This window comes from Rhagoletis pomonella, unplaced genomic scaffold (assembly GCF_013731165.1).
Source record: "Rhagoletis pomonella isolate Grant_MI unplaced genomic scaffold, Rhpom_1.0 Rhpom_scaffold_00557, whole genome shotgun sequence".
Classification (NCBI taxonomy): Eukaryota; Metazoa; Arthropoda; class Insecta; order Diptera; family Tephritidae; genus Rhagoletis; species Rhagoletis pomonella.
In genome coordinates, this window is record NW_023459111.1 from 34,840 (window position 1) to 56,234 (window position 21,395).

Sequence of the window (21,395 nt, forward strand, 5' to 3'; positions counted from 1 at the left end):
CACTGCTTCTTGGCGTCGATAATGCAAAGCTCGGTGTTCCACTCAAAGTGAGGGAAGTAGAAGCGGCCCAGCTTATCGCAACTAAATGTCGGCTCGGTTGGTCAGTATATGGCCGCGGCGAGGAGGTTAATGCCTTTACGAATAGGGTGATGCACATCTGCGACTGTGTGCCAACTGAGCGTATCGATGAAATTCTAAAGGCTAACTAGGCGTTGGAAGCAGTGGGCATTAGCTTGAGGGAAGAACCGCTAAAATCAAAAGCAGACGAACGGGCGCTCGCTATTATGCAATCGACAACGAAGTACCTATCGAATGAAAAACGCTGGGAAATGGGTTTGCTATGGAAGTTCGATAAAATCGATTTTCCAGATTCATACTCGATGGCGTTGCGACGTCTCAGCTGTTTGGAAAAACGCATGGCACGAGATCTAACTTTGCGGAATTTTCTCAACAAGCAGATTCGTGAGTATGAAAACAAAGGGTACATTCGAAAATTAACACAAAATGAGATATCTCATGGAGGAAGGTCATGGTTCGTTCCAATTTTTACGGTCACAAATAAAAACAAAAACAAAACGAGGCTCGTCTGGGATGCGGCAGCCACTGTCGACGGTGTCGCTCTCAACACCTATTTGCTGAAAGGCCCAGATCTTCTGGCGTCTCTGGTTGGAATACTTATCCGTTTTCGCGAACGACCTTATGCCATCACCGGAGACATTCGCGAAATGTTCCACCAAATTCGGGTGCGTAGAGAGGACCAAAGCGCACAGCAGTTTTTGTGGCGATATGGGGATCGCTCTAGAGATCCTGATACCTACGTCATGGCGGTGATGACGTTTGGTGCTGCATGTTCTCCATCATTGGCAAATTTCATCAAAGACAAAAATGCCTCGCGTTTCGTGAACGAACATCCAAATGCAGTTGATGCGATTCATCGGAACACCTACGTAGATGATTGGTTGCAGAGTGTAGACACGGAGCAAGAAATGATTGACTTGGCGTCGCAAGTCAAGTATATACACGGCGAAGGCGGTTTTGAGATGCGCAACTGGCTGTCAAACTCTAGAAACGTGCTGCAATCAATTTCCGGAACTGTTAAGCAAACGGGTAAGCTCCTGCAAGATTCGTCTACGATATACGAAAAGGTTCTGGGTTCATGGTGGCTACCACAGTCGGACGAGTTAACTTTCTGCGCAAAATTTTAAAAATCCGTTTTAAATAACAACCCATCTGCCATCAAAAGGGGAGTTCTTCGGGTAATTATGTCTGTTTACGATCCTCTAGGCTTAATGGGCTTCTTTATGATTCCATCAAAAATCGTAATGCAAAATATTTGGCGATCTGGTGTTGCCTGGGATGCGCCTGTGCAGAAGGAAGAACAAGAAGCATGGCAGTCATGGGTTAAATCGTTGCCACGAATACATGACGTTCGTATACCTCGTTGCTACCCCTTGGCCAGCCTTAGTCGCGACGTTCAGCTTCATATATTCTGTGACGCAAGCAACGCGGCCTACGCGGCAGCTGCTTATCTAAGAGCCACTGTCAGTGGGAAGGTGAAATGTTGTTTGGTGGCCTCGAAATCGCGAGTGCCGCCACTGAAACCAGTTTCTATACCGCGGCTAGAGCTGATGGGTGCCATTTTGGGCCTGAGGCTCGCAAAATTTATTAGAAATGAACTGACTTTACCGATCAGTGAGGAAGTGTACTGGACTGATTCAAAAAACGTTCTCTACTGGATTCGATCAGACACTCGCAAGTTTAGTCAATTTGTTGGTGTAAGAGTCGGAGAAATTTTGGAGTCATCCAACATCAACAGCTGGAGGTGGGTGCCCTCAGTTGACAACGTTGCCGATGATGCTACGAAATTGAAGCAGTGGACAAAGCTAGATGGCGACTTGCGTTGGTTCCAAGGTCCACAATTCTTAACCTCACCACCATCCGAGTGGCCAGAGACGATTTTAATGGACTCTACAGATCCCGAATTAGTTCACCACATTGAGCTTAGTACCACCCTTAGCTCCGCATCCTTTACAGAAGTTATACCTGATGTGGCCAGATTCAGTAAGTGGGAGAAGCTCCGTGGTGCAACTAGATGCGCCTTGCGCTTCCTTCGATTAATAAGCAGAATACCCGCTAAATCACAGTTCGTGCAGAAGATGTTACAGGACACTACAACTAACAGTGCCGAAGTTTTAATTATTCTTATGTGCCAGAGTGAGGTCTTTGGGGAAGAAGTTAAATGTCTACAGCGAGGCCAACCGGTAAGTCGAAAAAGTTCTATTTTCAAATGTTCGCCTTGTACAGATGAAATGGGATTGCTCAGAATCAAAGGGCGAATCGATTCGATAGACGGAATTCCCGTCAGCCTGAAAAGACCCATAATTCTGCCTCCACACCATCCAGTGACGCTTCTAATCATCGATTTTTTTCCATCGTAAATACCACCATCATCACAGCGAAGTTGTGGTAAACGAAATCCGTCAAAAATATTGGTTGAGTGGATTAAGAGCATTAGTTCGCAGCGTTGGAAGAAAGTGCCGAGTTTGTCGAATTCGCAGGGCAGCACCACAGCCACCAGAAATGGGTTCTCTGCCACCTGAACGCCTCGCGTTGAATACGCGCCCATTTACTTACACTGGTGTGGATTTCTTTGGACCTATCGACATCGTTGTTGGTAGACGCCATGAGAAACGCTGGGGTGTATTATTTACGTTTCTCACTGTACGCGCTGTGCATATTGAGATAAGCCACTCCCTCTCCACAGATGCATTTTTACTCATTCTGAAACAGTTTGTCTGTCGTCGTGGTGCACCTAGGCGAATTATCTCAGATAACGCCACAAACTTTCGAGGCGCGAGCCGTATTCTAAAGGCGGAAATGGAGAGACTTTCCTCTGATGAGCTTCAGCAAAAGTACCCAGAGGTGGAATGGCGTTTCATACCCCCAGCTGCACCGCATATGGGCGGAGCATGGGAGAGGATGATTCGGAGCGTGAAATCCATTTTGTCGGACATACTCTGCGAGAATATCACGCACGAGCACACTCTGCGAGCAGCGCTAGCAGATGTCGAGAACATCCTAAATTCTAGGCCTCTGACATACATTCCTCTGGATACAGCAAATGACGAGGCGCTCACTCCGAATCATTTTTTGCTGGGCGGTTCAAGTGGCCTACGAGAACTCAGCATCGAAGACAGCAGCGGTGCCGCACTTCGAAAAAACTTTAGAATCGCGTCGCAGTTGGCTGACCAGTTTTGGAGACGGTGGGTGAAGGAATATCTACCTAACCTAACTAGACGTGCAAAATGGTATCGACCTCCACCAGAACCTATCGACACCGGCGACGTGGTAATCGTCGTCGATGAAACTAGCAAACGAAACACCTGGACTAAGGTAAGGACAGTAAAAAATGGTGGTGGGTATTATTCACCTACATGATTGATAGGGCCATATCAAATGCTTGGCGATTGCATGTACATTCCAGATCACGTGCCTGAAAAACTTCCGAAGCGAGTACGATGTGTCATTTGCCATAATAGAAGCCGCTGGGGCTGTAAAAAATGCAAGAAAACCCTGTGCATTGAAAAACCGTGTTTTAAAAATTATCACTCTTAAGTGGCCACTGTGCCAATTTGGGTACACACCTTTAAAATACTGAGCAAAAAAATGTTTCTAATTTTTTCTTCTTCACACATTTAAATGTATCACATTGAATTAATAAATAAACAAATTTTCAAAAAAATTCTTGTAGTTTTGTTTTGACCATTAATGGGTTAATGGTGCATATACGGAACATGTGAGTAACGAGATTATTATGTGAGTAACGATTCGGTACTTCGAGTCAGGGGTTGTACCCGTTACTCAGTAACAAATACATACGGTTTGCTACAGCTTACGAATTGAATATGCGCCATCTGGGAAGACAATACCTGTAATATTTATTGCATGTGTTGGCACTATATCCAAGCACAAACGCGTGTTAAGCAAACAGTGAAACAATTTGTTATTCTCTGAGTTTGCGAATAAAACTTCACACTTAGCGAAATTGGCCCAATTTTATATAACCCTGCCTGAAATGAAAATTGTTTCCGCGATAAGGCTAGTAGCCATATCTAACAGATTTTGGATCGCTTACTAAAAAAAAGGAAACATATATATATGAATTTTAAGAAAACAAGGCAAATAGCGAAATCGGCTAAAAACGGCTATTTTTTTACAAAACGGCTACCAAATCTGCTGCCGGCTAAACCGAAATTCGTCCGGCTGTTTGCTATCGCATCGCTACAAAAAAATGTTTCTCATAAAAAGTCCTTTAAATACGCCGATTTTTCTTGGGTTTTAGTGGTTTTTCAAATTCAAAACTTGGCAACACTGCTTAAGTTCCATCCTTAAGCTAAGAAACTGTGTACCAACTTTTGAAAACATTATTTTAGGAGAGTAGACGTTTTCAATAATATAAAGCAACTTTAAAAAGTAATTCCAAAAATTTTAATGCATCAGTCACCTCCGTGAAGTTGGCACCCGACCTTGATGCATTTTGATAAAATAACTAGAATATGATAGATTTAACTCTCAGGAGGATTGTAGTAAGTTTCTTTTTGTTTGTAGTTGAAAAATAAGTGCGTAATGCGTTTTTAAAAAAATTCATATGAAGCTTTTTACAGCTACAGCTTCAATTTTAATAAATTCAGGTCCAGCATCGTTTGTAGTTGATTGTAGTTAAAATTTTTTTTTTCGTTGAAAAATAAGCGCGTAATGCGTTTTTTTTTTAAAATTCATATGAAGCTTTTTACAGCTACAGCTTCAATTTTAATAAATTCAGGTCCAGCATCTTTTGTAGTTAAAATTTTTTTTTTTTTAGTTATAAAATAAGTGCGTAATGCGTTTTAAAAAAATTCATATGAAGCTTTTTACAGCTACAGCTTCAATTTTAATGAATTCAGGTCCAGAATGGTTTGTAGTTGATTGTTGTTAAAAAATTTTTTTATTAGTTGAAAAATAAGTGCTTAATGCGATTTTAAAAAAAATCATATGAAGCTTTTTACAGCTACTGCTTCAATTTTAATGAATTCTGATCCAGAATCGTTTGTAGTTGATTGTAGTTAAAAATTATAATTTTTTAGTTGAAAAATAAGTGCGTAATGCTTTTTTTTAAAAATTCGTATGAAGCTTTTTACAGCTACAGCTTCAATTTTAATTAATTCAGGTCCAGAATCGTTTGTAGTTGATTGTAGTTTTAAATTTTTTTTGTTTAGTTGAAAAATAAGTGCGTAATGCGTTTTTTTTTTAATTTATATGAAGCTCTTTACAACTTCAGCTTCCGTTTTAATGAATTCTGGTCCAGAATCGTTTGTAGTTGATTGTAGTTTACATTTTTTTTTTAGTTCAAAAAAAGTGCGTAATGCGTTTTTTTTTAATGTATATGAAGCTTTTTACAGCTACAGCTTCAGTTTTAATGAATTCTAATCCAAAATCGTTTGTAGTTGATTGTAGTTTAAAATTTTTTTTTTAGTTGAAAAATAAGTGCGTAATGCGTTTTTTTAAAAATTCATATAAAGATTTTTACAGTTGCAGCTTCAATTATAATGAATTCAGGTCCAGAATCATTTGTTGATTGTAGTTTTAAATTTTTTTGTTTAGTTGAAAAAGAAGTGCGTAATGCAATTTTTAAAAAATTTATATGAAGCTTTTTACAACTTCAGCTTCCGTTTTAATGAATTCTGGTCCAGAATCGTTTGTAGTTGATTGTGGTTTACATTTTTTTTTGTTCAAAAAAAGGGCGTAATGAGTTTTTTTTTAATGTATATGAAGCTTTTTACAGCTACAGCTTCAGTTTTAATGAATCCTGGTCCAAAATCGTTTGTAGTTGATTGTAGTTTAAAAATTTTTTTTTAGTTCAAAAATAAGTGCGTAATGCGTTTTTTTTTAAATTCATATGAAGCTTTTTACAGCTTCAATTTTAATGAATTCAGGTCCAGAATCGTTTCTAGTTGATTGTAGTTTTAAATTTTTTTAGTTTAGTTGAAAAATAAGTGAGTAATGCGTTTTTAAAAAAATGCATATGAAGCTTTTTGCAGCTACAGCTTCAATTTTAATGAATTCTGGTCCAGAATCGTCTGTAGTTGATTGTAGTTAAAAATTATTATTTTTTAGTTGAAAAATAAGTGCGTAATGCGTTTTTTTAAACATTCATATGAAGCTCTTTACAGCTACAGCTTCAATTTTAATGAATTCAGGTCCAGAATCGTTTGTAGTTGATTGTAGTTTTAAATTTTTTTTTGTTTAGTTGAAAAATAAGTGCGTAATGCGTTTTTTTTTTAATTTATATGAAGCTTTTTACAACTTCAGCTTCCGTGGTCCAGAATCGTTTGTAGTTGATTGTAGTTTACATTTTTTTTTTTAGTTAAAAAAAGTGCGTAATGCGTTTTTTTAATGTATTTATATAAAGCTTTTTACAGCTACAGCTTCAGTTTTCATGAATTCTGGTCCAGAATCGTTTGTAGTTGATTGTAGTTAAAAGTTATTTTTTTTTAGTTGAAAAGTAATTGCGTAATGCTTTTTTCTTAAAAACTCATATGAAGCTTTTTACAGCTTTATATGAAGCTTTTAACAACTTCAGCTTCCGTTTTGATGAATTCTGGTCCAGAATCGTTTGTAGTTGATTGTAGTTAAAAAATATTATTTTTTAGTTGAAAAATAAGTGCGTAATGCGTTTTTTTTTAATTCAGTTGGAGCCTTTTACAGCTACAGCTTCAGTTTTAATGAATTCAGGTCCAGAATCGTTTGAAGTTGATTGTATGTAGCTGTAAAAAGCTTCATATGAATTTTTAAAAAAACGCATTACGCACTTCTTTTTCAACTACAAACAAAAAGAAACTTACAACAATCCTCCTGAGAGTTAAATCTATCATATTCTAGGTATTTTATCAAAATGCATCAAGGTCGGGTGCCAACTTCACGGAGCTGCATCAGTCCGCTGTTGAAACATTCATAACTCCTAAACAACAGGAGTTACAATACATTTTTGTATATATTAAATAATGCCTTATACTTATGCTTTCAGATGTAAGAAGAAAAACTATCCTTAAATTGTATTCTCGTGAGATTCAGCGATATTTAAAAAGCAGTGTGAGCCAAAATGTAATGTAACAGTCCGCGTTTTGGGCCATATGCGAATTAAAGTCGGTTTTGTTTTTTGCTTTTACTTGTTGAATAGCAATAATGAGATCATTTCCACTTTCAGTGTTTAAAGAGTGAAAGACTTGTGTATTTGCATTTCATTTTAAAATTACTTCTAATTTGGAGCTCACTTTAAAAAATTTGAATTCGAAGTCTATTTCGCTCTTTGCGCCAGAAAGCAAACTTTATTCGTACAATCCTCTCAGTTGCTTCTTTTGAGTGTGGTATTGAAAAAAAAATTGCATATTTTTTCAAACTGTGGAAACGTACCACTATTTAAAGACTTCATTTATATTTCCTCGTGGCTTAAATCACTTTTTCCAACTGCGCAAAAACTTTGAAAGGCAAGAATTCGCTAAAAAAGTATCTAAGACATCGAGATGTCTTGTATGCAAAACTCTTTTAGAATGTCAGTAAACTGAGAAAAATTTAATATAAGTTGTAGGCAAAAGCCACTCAATTATTCAAAATTTGTTGTTATTAAACCCGAAAGATATTTTCGAGATAGCTAACTCCGTTCGACAAAAAAACGTCAGCCCCTTTTTTCATAAATTATACTCCTTAATATTATCGCAACTGATACGTAACGACTCGGCGGTATGCCCATAAAACCATTGCCCTTTTTGTTGTATTAATTTCTTGCGCATATCAAATATTATCTGAAACATGTCAATAATAGTTACATCAATTATTTTCTTCTTACTTTCCACAGTACAGCTTAAGGAAGTTCCAAAGTTATGTAAAATCCAGGGACTAAAAATAACTGTTATCTCGAATTTACGAATTGAAAACGTTTCCCGAATTCTGAAATTTAACGAAAACGAAGTTTCATAACAGTTATTAGATGAGAAATATTTTTTCCGTTGCCGATAAGAGTTATTTCCCAACGTTTATTTTTTACGTTGCCTGGTAACAGTTATTGACCAACGTTTATTTTTTCCGTTGCCGATTAAAGTTACTTCCCAACGTTTACTTTTTACGTTACTTAATAACAGTTATTGTCCAAATTTTTTTACGTTGCCTGATAATTATTATGCAGGAGAAATATTTTTTCCATTGCCAGTATATATCTTACTAATATTAGTGGTATTCATCTAAACCGATAACTTTATCAAGCAGATAATCTTATAAGTTTGTGCACTCTGTTACATGAACGACCCACACTCTCTTTTCGTTTACACATGCGACAATAGTGGTGTTTTCTTTGGTTATAAAGCGCAGTGTCACTAACTTTATACTACTAGCACGGGGATTTAAGAAACTACCTCACTAAATTGGAAAAAATTATATTTACGAGATATCTATTTAAATAAATGTACATATAACATAAAGGCTATTTATTTGAAGCAAGTTATAAGAAACAATGGCAGAATGTCTGTTTGTGTATGAATTCATTTGTCAAGGCTACCAAACTTTGCGAATTATCAGTGAAACAAAACAAACAGACGGGATAATAATTGAACCAGGATCAGGATCATATCGTTGTTGAATTTGCGTGCAAAATTTGTATGCGGATCCCGATTATTGCCTAAGAAAACATAGCTAGAGTTGCGACAGAGTTGCATTGTCTTCAGTTTATCAAGTTTATTCAGTGAAATCGCTGGATAAATTTATCAGAAATGTGTAAACGAGTTTCCATACAAATTTTGACAGTTCATTCATAAGGTTTACACAATTATAAGTTTATACGGTTTACAATGCATTTATAAGGTTTGATGAATACCCTTATTATAAATGTGAATGTTTGGATGTTTGGGAAATCATCACGCGGAAATGACTGGACAGATTTGCATGAAATTTTGTACGCAGATAGCTTATGGGCCAGATTGGTTAATACGCTGTTTTTTTTTGTAAGAGTTGCCGCATGTTAAAAAGTTTAATTTATTTAATATGCGGGAACGACTGAATGGATTTGCATGAAAATTTGCACACAGATAGCTTATGACCTAGATTGGAAAATAGGCTACTTTTCTCAAGAGTTGCCACCTGTTAAAAAAAGTGTCATTAAATTAATACGCGGAAACGACTGAATGGATTTGCATGAAATTTTGCAAGCAGATAGCTTATGACCTACAGTGGAAAATAGGCCAATTTTTTGGAACAGTTGCCACCTTTTAAAAAAGTTTAATTAAATTAATACGTGGAAAGGACTGAACGGATTTGCATGAAATTTTGCACACAGATAGCTTATGACCTAGGTTGGAAAGTAGACTGCTTATTTAAGAGTTGCCACCTGTTAAAAATGTTTAATTAAATTAATACACGGAACGGATTTGCATGAAATTTGGCACATAGATAGCTAATGACTTTTTTAAGAGTTGCCATCTGTTAGAAATTATTAATTAAATTAGTACGCGGAAATGAGTTAACTGATTTGCATGAAAGTTTGCACACAGATAGCTTATGAGCTAGGTTGGAAAATGATATACTTTTTTTAAGAGTTGCCACCTGTTAAAAAAAGTTTAATTAAATTAATACGCGAAATCGTCTGAACGGATTTGCATAAAATTTTGCAAGCAGATAGCTTATGACCTACAGTGGAATATAGGCTAGTTTTTTGGAAGAGTGGCCACCTGTTAAAAAAGTTTAACTAAATTAATACGCGGAAACGACTGAACAGATTTGCACGAAATTTGGCACATAGATAGCTTATGACTTACGTTGGAAAATAGGCTAATATTTTAGGAGTTGCCACCTATTAGAAAAGTTTAATTAAATTAATAACAATGACCTAGGTTAGAAAGTAGGCTACTTTTTTTAAGAGTTGCCACCTGTTAGAAATGTTTAGTTTGATTAATACGCGGAAATGAGTGAACTGATATGCATGGAAGTTTTCACACAGATAGCTTATGAGCTAGGTTGAAAAATAGGCTACTATTTTTAAGAGTTACCACCTGTTAAAAAAGTTTTAATTAAATTAATACGCGGAAACAACTGAACATATTTGCATGAAATTTCGCACAGAGATAGCTTATGACCTTCGTTGGAAAATAGGCTACTATTTTAAGAGTTGCCAGCTATTAGAAAAGTTAATTAAATTAATACGCGGAAATGACTAAACTGATTTGAAAATAGGCTACTTTTTTAAGAATTGCCACCTATTTGAAAATGAAATTTTGCTCAAAGATGGTTTATGATCTGGATTGAAAAATAGGCTACTTCCTTAACCGGTTTTCCGATCAGAACGAAATTTAGTAAACTTACTACGGATTTCGGAAGGATGGTCTTAGACTGAAAGTAAGTCCGTAACTCAAGGCCCCTCCCATACAAAATGGAATTTTTTTATTACATACATATCTCTGGAAGTATTTGTGGGAGAGAACTGGAACTTGGTATAGTGATATGTATGTGAAATCAATGTTGACATTAATCGATTGATGTTTTAATCAGTTAGTTAATTCGATTAAATTCAATCTTATTACAGTTAATCATGATTAATTTTAATCTGACTAAACAGTTAATCGTAACCGCAATTAAAAAATTAATTTTTAATCATTAACTCTTAATTTGATTGAGTAGGTTTGGTGGTTAATTAAGTTGTGCTGGAATTTCCCTGTGCACACAAAGCAAGTTAATCCGGTATGGCTAAGTCGGGTTTCCTCATCAATCTGAGCAATTTGGTGTGCATTTTCATTAAGATCTATACCAACAAACGTTTTACAATCTAGGTTTGTAAAAGTTCCCAGTTTATGTATTACTAATAACAATAATTATAATTTTTTTATATTATGTGCTTTTTATAAGCGTAAAATACAAAATAATTACTAAAGGGTGAACACACCAAAACTGCGACACTTAGAAATTACTACCAGAAACAAACTAGAAGGCTTTGAAATTATTTTTTTTGTATTATATAACTTGGAAGTTTAGATGTTATTAAAATGTTAAAATATTAGTTATTATTTGCTCCATATGCAAGTGATCGGTATTTTCATCGCACACACGCCATCATATTCTGCACGACTGCATCATCGACTTTACGCGATGCGCACAACTACTTTGTTTTGCACTCTTCAATATTTTTCATTGTTTCAACTGTTTTCTGCAAGATTTCTTTGACAATTGACCAATATTCCCCAATAGGACGTGGCTCTGGGCCATTATACCACGGCAATGTGTCCTTGGCATAGTGGCAGGTTGCCATGTCCGCCTAGAACAGTGGCCTACTCCTTATCTGTTGATAAACGACAGAAGACGCCTTTTGAGGCACTCATCCCGATAAACTTGATCATTCATTGTCCCGGATGGGAAAAAGGGCTGCTCTTACGGCCACAGGATCAAATAGCTTGCCAAACCATGTGGTTTTTTGAAAATTTGGACTTCATTTTCAGCTTACAACTTTCAGGGGCATCTTGACGACTTGCACCAGTATAAAAATCTTGACCTGCAATATATTTTGAATTTTTATAGCAGTAGGTTTCGTAGTCCATAACAATTAGGGATACGATATCGAACCGTAAGTATCGATATGGTACTCATTTAAAGTATCGCTTTAAAAATATCGGGTACCCATTAATATCGGAATAAAAAGACTCGATATTCCAAATATCGATACCAAAAACCAAAAAATTTATCTGAATATAGGTCTCGCATATATGCCGCTGGGGTGTAGCGGTTAGAAGTGCGCAAACCTTGAAAATGAAAAACAGCTTCCCATAAAGTACAATCGCCGTTCAGAGTCGACATAAAACTGTAGGCACCCCCTTTGTGCCACAACATTAAGGCCCACGCGACAAATCGGACACACACACATATTGTGTAAGTGTGTAAGCGCCGGACTTTATTATTATTACAACACGTAGAGATTGAGGTGTTGACTTAAACACCGAGGCCGCGGGTTCAAATCCCCCCACATGCAATCCTAACCACAGTACAAATTTCAGCACTTTAAAGCCCAATTTATATCGGGAAGAATTGTTACAGGGCAACCTTATATGCGTGCGTAAAAAGCTAACTCAAATTCCAAGATTTGTCTTGCGTGACATTTCGATTTGATGTTTATGCTCAATTGGCATTTTGGCGCGACTATGAATTCAAATTTTTCTCGGCAAACTTCTGTAGTTTTGACAGAAATGCAACTCTGAGAAATCACGCACGCAAACAGTGTTGCCGCGAATCATTTTTACCGGTAGCCAAATTCCGTTAAAAAAAAGGGCTAAAAGAGAGCTAAAAAAAGTCGTTGTGGCTAAAAATGGTAGCTAAATTTTTTACTTACATACATATAAATATATAAGTATACACGCAAACATTTTCAATAAGCAATGGTATAGAAAAACAATGTAGTCTGCAAAAAAAGCTAATATTTTATCCAACCAAAAACCTTTTTGTATAAAAGGGGAAATATACGAACCAGCTTGCTGGCTCCATCAAGTGATTGTACCATCAGGCTCGAAGCATATAACTTACCAGCATGCTGGTACAATATTTATTTCTTTACAAATGAGGACGAGGAAAGATCGAAATGATTAGAGCCCAAATTTCATAATTTTTCTACCATTTTTTTAAACATTGTTTTTTTTTTTTTAAATTCACAACTGCAATATCGTGTACTTATTCCTCCACAAACACGGCTTTGACCCATATAGGGCAAGAAATTTCCGCCAAAATACTTTTTACTTAGGAGATTTAGCTAATTTCATCACTGACGACACCAGCATGCTGGTACAATCATAAAATTTTCAAATAGTTTTTGAAGTCGCACCAGCAGCTGGTGCAATCACACCACAAAAACACACACGGTCAATCGACTTGATGGGCCATTTAACAAATAAAGCATATTAAGGGCCGTAAACTTATCTATTTTGAACTATAGTAGTATAAAAACGTAAGGAACATGACACATCCCATAGGCGTTATCAGCTATAACTTCGGAACGGTAGGCGCTTATAAATCGGCATATAGAAATTTGTAAAAGGGGGCTTGGAAAATTGTATCAGCTATAACTTCGGAACTATTAGTCACATGAACTTGAAATTTGGCGTACATATATATTAAACTCCTGCGCAATTCCATTTAAAGGGCCTAACAAGACATCCGATCGCCGCGCAAATACTTTCCCTCCTTTACTCTCATCGTTCGGGTCAAGTGTGAGTAAGCATAAACCAGTTTCTGCAAGCGTACGTAAACTACCGATCAATAGCAAGACGCGTAGAGTATTTACTTTGCCTTCCGCAACTACTGCGAGTAAAAAGTATTTGACAGTAGAGTACTCTACTGGTAGTACTTGAGTATTTTCGAAGAAAACATACATTTGTGGCAAGAATGATAGAAGAATTTTCTGGATCGTGCATTTGTGGTATCTGAATAAAATTAAGGACAGGATTGTAGTGGAGCGATGAAGAGAGCGACGAGCAAAACGTACTTTCAACTAAAATGCTAATATACATACCTAAGTACATACATACGTATGTGCATAGATACATACTATGTGCATAGATACGTATGTGCATAGATACATATACATATAAGTGTCCGCATATATTTTTTCTCGTCACTTGTTCTGCCGCTTCACTGCAGCAAAACCAAGTTGTGGGAAAACCCTGACGATATGCGTACAATTGAAACCATGGGTTTGAAGATAGCGCAAATTGATGTGAAAATTTCAATTTCATATTAAATATATTTATGTATGCATGTACATATGTACATATGTAAAAATGTAGTTTCGATTTAAAAAAAATCGGATAAAGTTTTTCTTTCGCCATTCATACACCTCTAATTTTAGTATTTATTAAAAAAAAAAACTCAATGAAATTCAAAAACTCTATCTTGCATTTGGTTTTACTCAATACCAATTTGAGCTGTCGCAGTGTTATCAAAAAAAAAAAGTTGTCAATAGGTAGGTTGAGCGCAACCGTTGCTAAACAAAAATCAGTGGTCGTTATGCGTCTTCTGAACGACTTCATACATTAGCTGTCAAATTCAACTCTCAAAGGTACACACCAACATGTTGTCTCAAATGATCAGAAAAATATTACGATCATCTAACACGCAACTATTCAGTTGATCAGAAGTACGCAACAACGCGTTCAGAAGGTGCAATCGCACCAGTTACTGAGCTGTTTCGCCTTCTGAACGTGCCAAATGAAAATTCGTTTCTCTTGAAATCAAGTTATATGGCTGCGTATGTATGTACATATTCCGAAATTTTTTTTATTTGTAAAGGCTCTCAAGAAAACTAAAAATTCATATAAAATTACGCACAATAAATAGAAAATAAATTTGCTTCTATAACAAATTTCTTAAATCAGTATGCAGCTCTTAAGAAAAAAATGCTCGTACATCTCGTCGCTACCATGTCCAACTATCGAATGTGAAAATCGGCACTTTTCAAAATTTTGATTTGCCACTATTAATTTTATTTCGTATAGCAGCATTGCTTAAGTTATTGTTGTCGACAACTTATTTGTTGGTTAATGACTGCAAATAGTTTTATAGAAAATTAGAAACGAGAAATAATACTTTCATAAAAATTTAAGTACATACATATGTACATAGATTTAAAAAGCTGCTTGAATACAAAAGTTTTATGAAAATGTCACATTAAACAACTGTCTAAATCTACGTTATTTTTTATAAATAAGGCCGTAAACATTTCCTTACATCGTCAAATTCCATATTCTATTTTTACTCTTTCCATTTCACTGACCAGCGCCGCAAACGATATCAACTAGTAGACTAACAACCAGAATTGAAATTTTATACGCAAGTACTTACCGTACTACAAGTATACAGAGAGTAGATTTGCTACTCCCTTTTGGCAGCAGAAAATATCTCGCGTACGCGATGAGAGAAAGTAGAGTACGTACTTTGGTGGAGTAATAGCAAGTACGTCAAGTATTTACTCTCTCAACGCCAAGTAGGGTATGTATGCGGAAAAATAGTAACAATGTGTTGGTAGTAGAGTACAATGCAAGGAGTACTTATTGAACGAAATGCGGCAAATACACTTGCGCTGGTCTCTAATATATATATATAATGTTACTTAATTAAGTTCATGTACTATTAAAAGATATTGTCTTACACGTACAACCACTTAAATAAATAAACAAGTAAATAAATATATCTATGGTAGTTGCTTATAGTAGGCTATATATAAATGAGTTTATAAAAGGGGGCGTGCCACATTTCATAGGCGAGGAATATTTTACCAGCTATAACTTCCGAACCATAAGTTCCAAGAACTTGAAATTTGGTACGCAGACGTATCTTTGGTGGCTGCTTATAGTAGGGTATATATAAATAAGTTTGTAAAACGGGGCGTGGTACCTTCCATGGGCGTGCAAATTTGTATTAGCTATAACTTCGGAACCATTAGTCACATGAACTGGAGTTGCTTATAGTAGGCTATATATAAATGAGTTTATAAAAGGGGCGTGGCACATCCCATAGGCGTGGAATATTTTACCAGCTATAATTTCCGAAACATAAGTCCCAAGAACATATGCGAGCAGTGGAACCACATTTCCCGCTCATTAAGTACCGCCGCCGAAGAAGTAGTCGGAATTCAGCGAGCCCGAAAGAACAACTGGTACGATGAGGAGTTTCAGGAAGCTGCAGAAAAAAAGATGCCGCCTACAGGGCCACGCTGCGATCGGGCGCAACGCGCGCTATGTGGGACCGCTATAGGAATCTGAAGAGGGAAGCGAGACGTATTTGCCGCAATAAGAAGAGAGAGGCCGAAATACGTGAGTGCGAAGAGCTTGAAATGCTGGCCAACAGGAAGATTGCCCGAAAATTTTACCAGAGAGTTAGGCGACTTACGGAAGGTTTAAAGACCGGGGCGTACTCCTGTAAGAACAATAATGGCGACCTAGTAACTGATGTCCAGAGCGTACTTAAATTATGGAGGGAACACTTTTCCGCCCTACTAAATGGAAGCAGCACGGAAAGTTGTGGAGAAGAAGAACCCGAGCCCGCAGTCGATGATGACGGAGTCGACGTTCCACCGCCTGACTATGACGAGGTACGTATAGCAATAACGCGGCTGAAAAACAACAAAGCTGCTGGAGCTGACAGCCTGCCAGCTGAGCTATTCAAGTACGGCGGCGAGGAGTTGATAAGGTGCATGCATCAACTCTTGTGCAGAATATGGTCAGATGAACGCATGCCCGACGACTGGAATTTAAGTATGCTGTGCCCAATCCACAAGAAAGGTGACCCCGCCATTCGCGCCAACTACCGCGGGATCAGCCTTCTAGGCATAGGTTACAAGGCTTTAGACCTGGAAAATCCACCATAGACCAAGTATTCACAATACGCCAAATCTTGGAAAAGACCCGCGAGAAAGGGATCGACACTCACCACCTATTTGTCGACTTTAAAGCCGCTCGTCGGCCGCTGTGGTGTAGTGGTAAGCAGTGCGCGCTTCCACTCCACAATGCCTGGGTTCAAACCCTGGTCAAAGCAACATCGCAAAAATATAGAAAAAAAGGTTTTTTCTTAACAGCGGTCGTCCCTCGGCAGGCAATGGCAAACCTCCGAGTGTATTTCTGCCATGAAAAACAGCTTCTCATAAAAATACAATTGCCGTTCGGAGTCGGGGTAAAACTGTAGGTCCCTCCGCTTTGTGTGACAACATCAAGGCGCACGCCACAAATCGGAGGAGAAGCTTGGCCAAACACTAACATATGTGTAAGCGCCAATCTATTATTATTATTATTATTATTATAAAGCCGCCTTTGACAGCACTAAAAGGAGTTGCCTATACGCCGCTATGTCGGAATTTGGCATCCCCTCAAAACTTATACGGCTGTGTAAAATGACGTTGAGCAATACCACCAGCTCCGTCAGAATTGGGAAAGACCTCTCTGAGCCGTTCGCCACAAAACGGGGCGACTCCCTTTCATGTGACTTCTGTAATCTGATGTTGGAGAAGATAATAAGAGCTGCAGAACTGAACCGCTCAGGAACAATTTACTACAAGAGCGTGCAATTGCTGGCTTATGCCGATGACATCGACATCATTGGTAACAAAAACCGCGAAGTCTGTTCTGCCTTTTCCAAGTTGGATAGGGAAGCAAAGCGAATGGGTCTGGTGGTAAACGAGGACAAGACGAAGTATCTCCTGTCATCAAACAAACAGTCAGCACATTCACGCCTTGGCACCCACGTCACTGTTGACAGTTACAATTTCGAGAAAGTAGAGAATTTCGTTTACTTGAGAACCAGCATTAACACCGATAATAATGTCAGCATTGAAATCCAACGCAGAATCACTCTTGCCAGCAAGTGCTACTTTGGACTGAGTAGGCAATTCAGGAGTAAAGTCCTCTCTCGACGTACGAAAACCACGCTCTATAAGTCACTTATCATGCCCGTGCTGGTATATGGCGCAGAAGCATGGACAATGACAACATCCGATGACGCGGCTCTTGGAGTGTTTGAGAGAAAGATTTTGCGGAAGATTTACGGGCCTTTACGCGTTGGCGACGGCGAGTACCGCAGACGATGGAACGATGAGCTGTATGAGCTTTACAACGATATGGACATAGTGCAGCGAATTAAAATACAGCGGCTCCGCTGGCTTGGTCATGTCGTTCGAATGGACACCGACGCTCCAGCTCTGAAAGTATTCAACTCGGAACCCGCTGGTGGTAGCAGAGGAAGAGGGAGGCCCCCACTGCGATGGAAAGATCAGGTGGAGAAGGACTTGGCTTCACTTGGCGTTTCCAATTGGCGTCAGTTGGCACAGAGGAGAAACGACTGGCGTGCTTTGCTGAACTCGGCCAAAATCGCTTGGGCGGTTACAGCGCCAAAAAAGAAGAAGAAGAAGAAGTCCCAAGAACTTGAAATTTGGTATACAGGCATATCTATGGTAGGTGCTTATAGCAGAGAACTTAGATAGATAGAGAAGGTGAAAATTTTTGGAACGTAAAATTGTTTGGCTGAAAAATAAATCCATGGAATATCACCACACCGCGATTAACATTTCAACAAGAGTTAACAGCAAAAAACCTAAATATTCTGTTATGATAATGTTGTGTTATGTTGCAAGTATCTGTGTATACATATGTTGCTAGATTGCAGGTGAATGCAGAAAAATTAATTTTTGCATACAAATTGTGATATTTTTATATATTTATATATTTTGAGTATTATATATAAGAAAATTTACTCAAAATTAATAATTCTACGTAAAAACGCGACAAGCATTTTTGTAAGTGTTTTTAAAAGCAACTTGAAGTAGGCTATATAGCAAGTATTAAGTAAGCGTTTTTAGAATAAAGTTTAATTTCAGTTTCAAGTGTGGGAAGCGAATATTTATAAATCACTTAACTTTAAAAGTATCTAAAATGCAAAAATTTACGGCAACACCAAAAAAATACTTTCTTTTTTAAATTTAATCTAAATTTAAATTTACACGCTTATAAACAAGGTGTCGTTTCGGCTATATTACGTTTTTTAAGCTTTTATAAACCAAGAATGATTGTTTTGTAAGCTTTATGTTTATTTTTTAGTAAATTTCTAAAAAAACCTGCTTTAAGTTAATTTTGCTTGTTGGGACGGTGGTACAAATTTACTCTTTTCTTTTGACATGTATATGTATGTATATATGCAGGTGTTAATGTTATTTTTATAGTTGTGGCAGAACTGATCAAAAACGGTAAAATAAGATTTCTCCTTTTTCCTTGGATTGCCTTGTTGCATATCTCTTTGGCAGAGTTGGCAATTTTTGAATTTGGAAAAGCACTAAAACTCAAGAAAAGTCGAGTTTTTTCGAAAGAGCACCAAATTTTTGTTAGATTATTTAATGGACTTTGTATGCATAAAAAATTTTATTGTACAGATACCGATTCTTGTTCGACGGTCGAATTTGTTCTGTTTTCTATAAATTCACATATTTTTGTCCAAGCGACGGTAACATTATTGTTCTTATTTTCTGATTTGCGCTTATATCTAAGCAAAACTGATAAACTTTTTCCGAGTATTTAACAGCCAATTTCACGAAAGCAATTTAAGTGAAAAATAATTTTAATTTTTTGAATTCTATATGGAAACTTACAGTAAATTAACAATCATTTCCCATTTAAATTGCTGGTGAAACCGGCTGTAAATGTTTAATTTTTCTTCGTTTTGATACATTTTTTCTACGTCAGCGTGATTTTATACCAACTTGAAACTTGCACTTCATTGGTCTTGAATTAAATGGGCTATAAAACTGCATACCAAGACTTTTTCTAAATATTCTGATTAAATAGTTTGAAATTTTGGTGAAAATTTGCTGAATTTATATAATTTTTGTACAAAGTTTTAAATTTAAATTTATATGGTATATATGAATTAAATGGGCTATAAAACTGCATACCAAGACTTTTTCTAAATATTCTGATTAAATGGTTTGAAATTTTGGTGAAAATTTCTTGGAAAAAATCTTGGCTTGTATATTGAACAAGAGGTATTGCCATTCAGCATACGTAGAATTAGAAGAAGAAGAAGATTTTACGTAGAATTATTAATTTTGAGTAAATTTTCTTATATATAATAATCAAAATATATAAAAATATCACAATTTGTATGCAAAAATTAATTTTTCTGCATTCACCTGCAATCTAGCAACATATGTATACACAGATACTTGCAACATAACACAACATTATCATAACAGAATATTTACGTTTTTTGTTGTTAACTCTTGTTGAAGTGTTAATCGCGGTGTGGTGATATTCCATGGATTTATTTTTCAGCCAAACAATTTTACGTTCCAAAAATTTGCACCTTCTCTATCTATCTAAGTTCTCTGCCGGAAGTGTCCAAGTTCAAATCTCACTATGCAGAATATATAATTTAAAATTTTTCGTTTTTTTCTTTTAATTATGAAAAAGTATCTGTGAAGTGCACAACGAAAAAAACTTGTACTTTTACAGGTAACAAGTTACGCAGCGGGAGTCAATTGTCACCTCCTAGGACAACTCCATGTTAAATGCAACAGTAGAAAGCATGGATGGTAGATTTGCGAGGTACCGGTATTCGACTCCCGAAAACTGATGAATTCACTAGTTCTGTACTAGTACTTTCCGCTGCAGGGTACGCATCCCAAGCATGCAGAGCGGTGACAAAACACGCATACATACATAGTACATGTTTATCGGTACAAATCGCGTGCTGTGGTGTTGATGGAAATTCCACATTTGAAAGCAAATTTATATGTCTGGGTGTAGCCGAGCGCGAAAAGATGCTTGCCACAATTTGTTGATATCCATAGATGGCTAGGGTTCGAATTCCACTGCAGGCAACATGCTAATTAAATTTTTATTTTTTTTGTCTTGATTATTCACTTCACGGATGCTTTTTCCTGCAAAAAATTGTGCGACTAATCTCTAAAGAGAGTATTTCGAGATTACTCTCAATCGGGTACAATTGGGCATTAATTAGTCCCAACTAGTCTCAGAAGGGTACTAATGGAGGTCAATTAGTCTCGACTCATCCCTTATGGGTATAATTGGAGATCAATTAGTCCCCAACTCATCTCTAACGGGTACTATTAACGATTTAATGATATGTACGCACTTAGTCAATGAAATTTCATGTGCGGCGTTGGCACGCAGAGAGAGCATTCGCCTAACAAAACTGAGCACCCCGGTTCGAATCTCAGCTAGAGCAAATTTTTATTTTTATATTTTAAAAGTGACTAGTCGCTTTTTATACCCGTTCGGGTATAAAGGGGAACAATTAGTCTCTTCATAGGACATGCTTGAACAAAAACGATCAGTTCATTCCATATAAAGAGGTCAAAAGTGGTATTAGTCGCATGCTCCTTTGCGATTACTCCCGGAGTATATACCCTGCAAAAAATTGTGCGACTAATCTCTAAAGAGAGTATTCCGAGATTACTCTCAATCGGGTACAATTGGGCATTAATTCGTCGCAACTAGTCTCATACGGGTACTAATGGAGATCAATTAGTCCCGACTCATCCCTTATGGGTATAATTGGAGATCAATCAGCCCCCAACTCATCTCTAACGGGTACTATTAACGACTTAATGATATGTACGCACTTAGTCAATGAAATTTCATGTGCGGCATTGGCACGCAGAGAGAGTATTCGCCTAACAAAACTGAGCACCCCGGTTCGAATCTCAGCTGGCTCAAATTTTTATTTTTATTTTTTAAAAGTGACTAGTCGCTTTTTATACCCGTTCGGGTATAAAGGTGAACAATTAGTCTCTTCATAGGACATGCTCGAACAAAAGCGATCAGTTCATTCCATATAAA

At 37.0% G+C, this 21,395-nt stretch overlaps 1 protein-coding gene across 1 annotated transcript; it reads left to right on the forward strand.

The window, feature by feature from the left end:
- The first annotated feature begins 1,262 nt into the window (after nucleotides 1–1,262).
- Nucleotides 1,263–2,349, forward strand: LOC118751137. Its single transcript, XM_036485903.1, has 2 exons — nucleotides 1,263–2,261; nucleotides 2,305–2,349. Exons 1-2 carry the CDS (start codon nucleotides 1,263–1,265, stop codon nucleotides 2,347–2,349), a joined length of 1,044 nt encoding a protein of 347 aa, XP_036341796.1.
- The last annotated feature ends 19,046 nt before the right edge of the window (nucleotides 2,350–21,395 follow it).

Excerpts from the sequence above, each read along its gene's own strand:
- LOC118751137 (XM_036485903.1), top strand. The coding sequence starts at position 1,263 with ATGTCTGTTTACGATCCTCTAGGCTTAATGGGCTTCTTTATGATTCCA. Across the intron at positions 2,262-2,304 it reads GTCTACAGCGAGGCCAACCG|ATGAAATGGGATTGCTCAGA; the intron begins GTAAGTCGAAAA and ends CGCCTTGTACAG.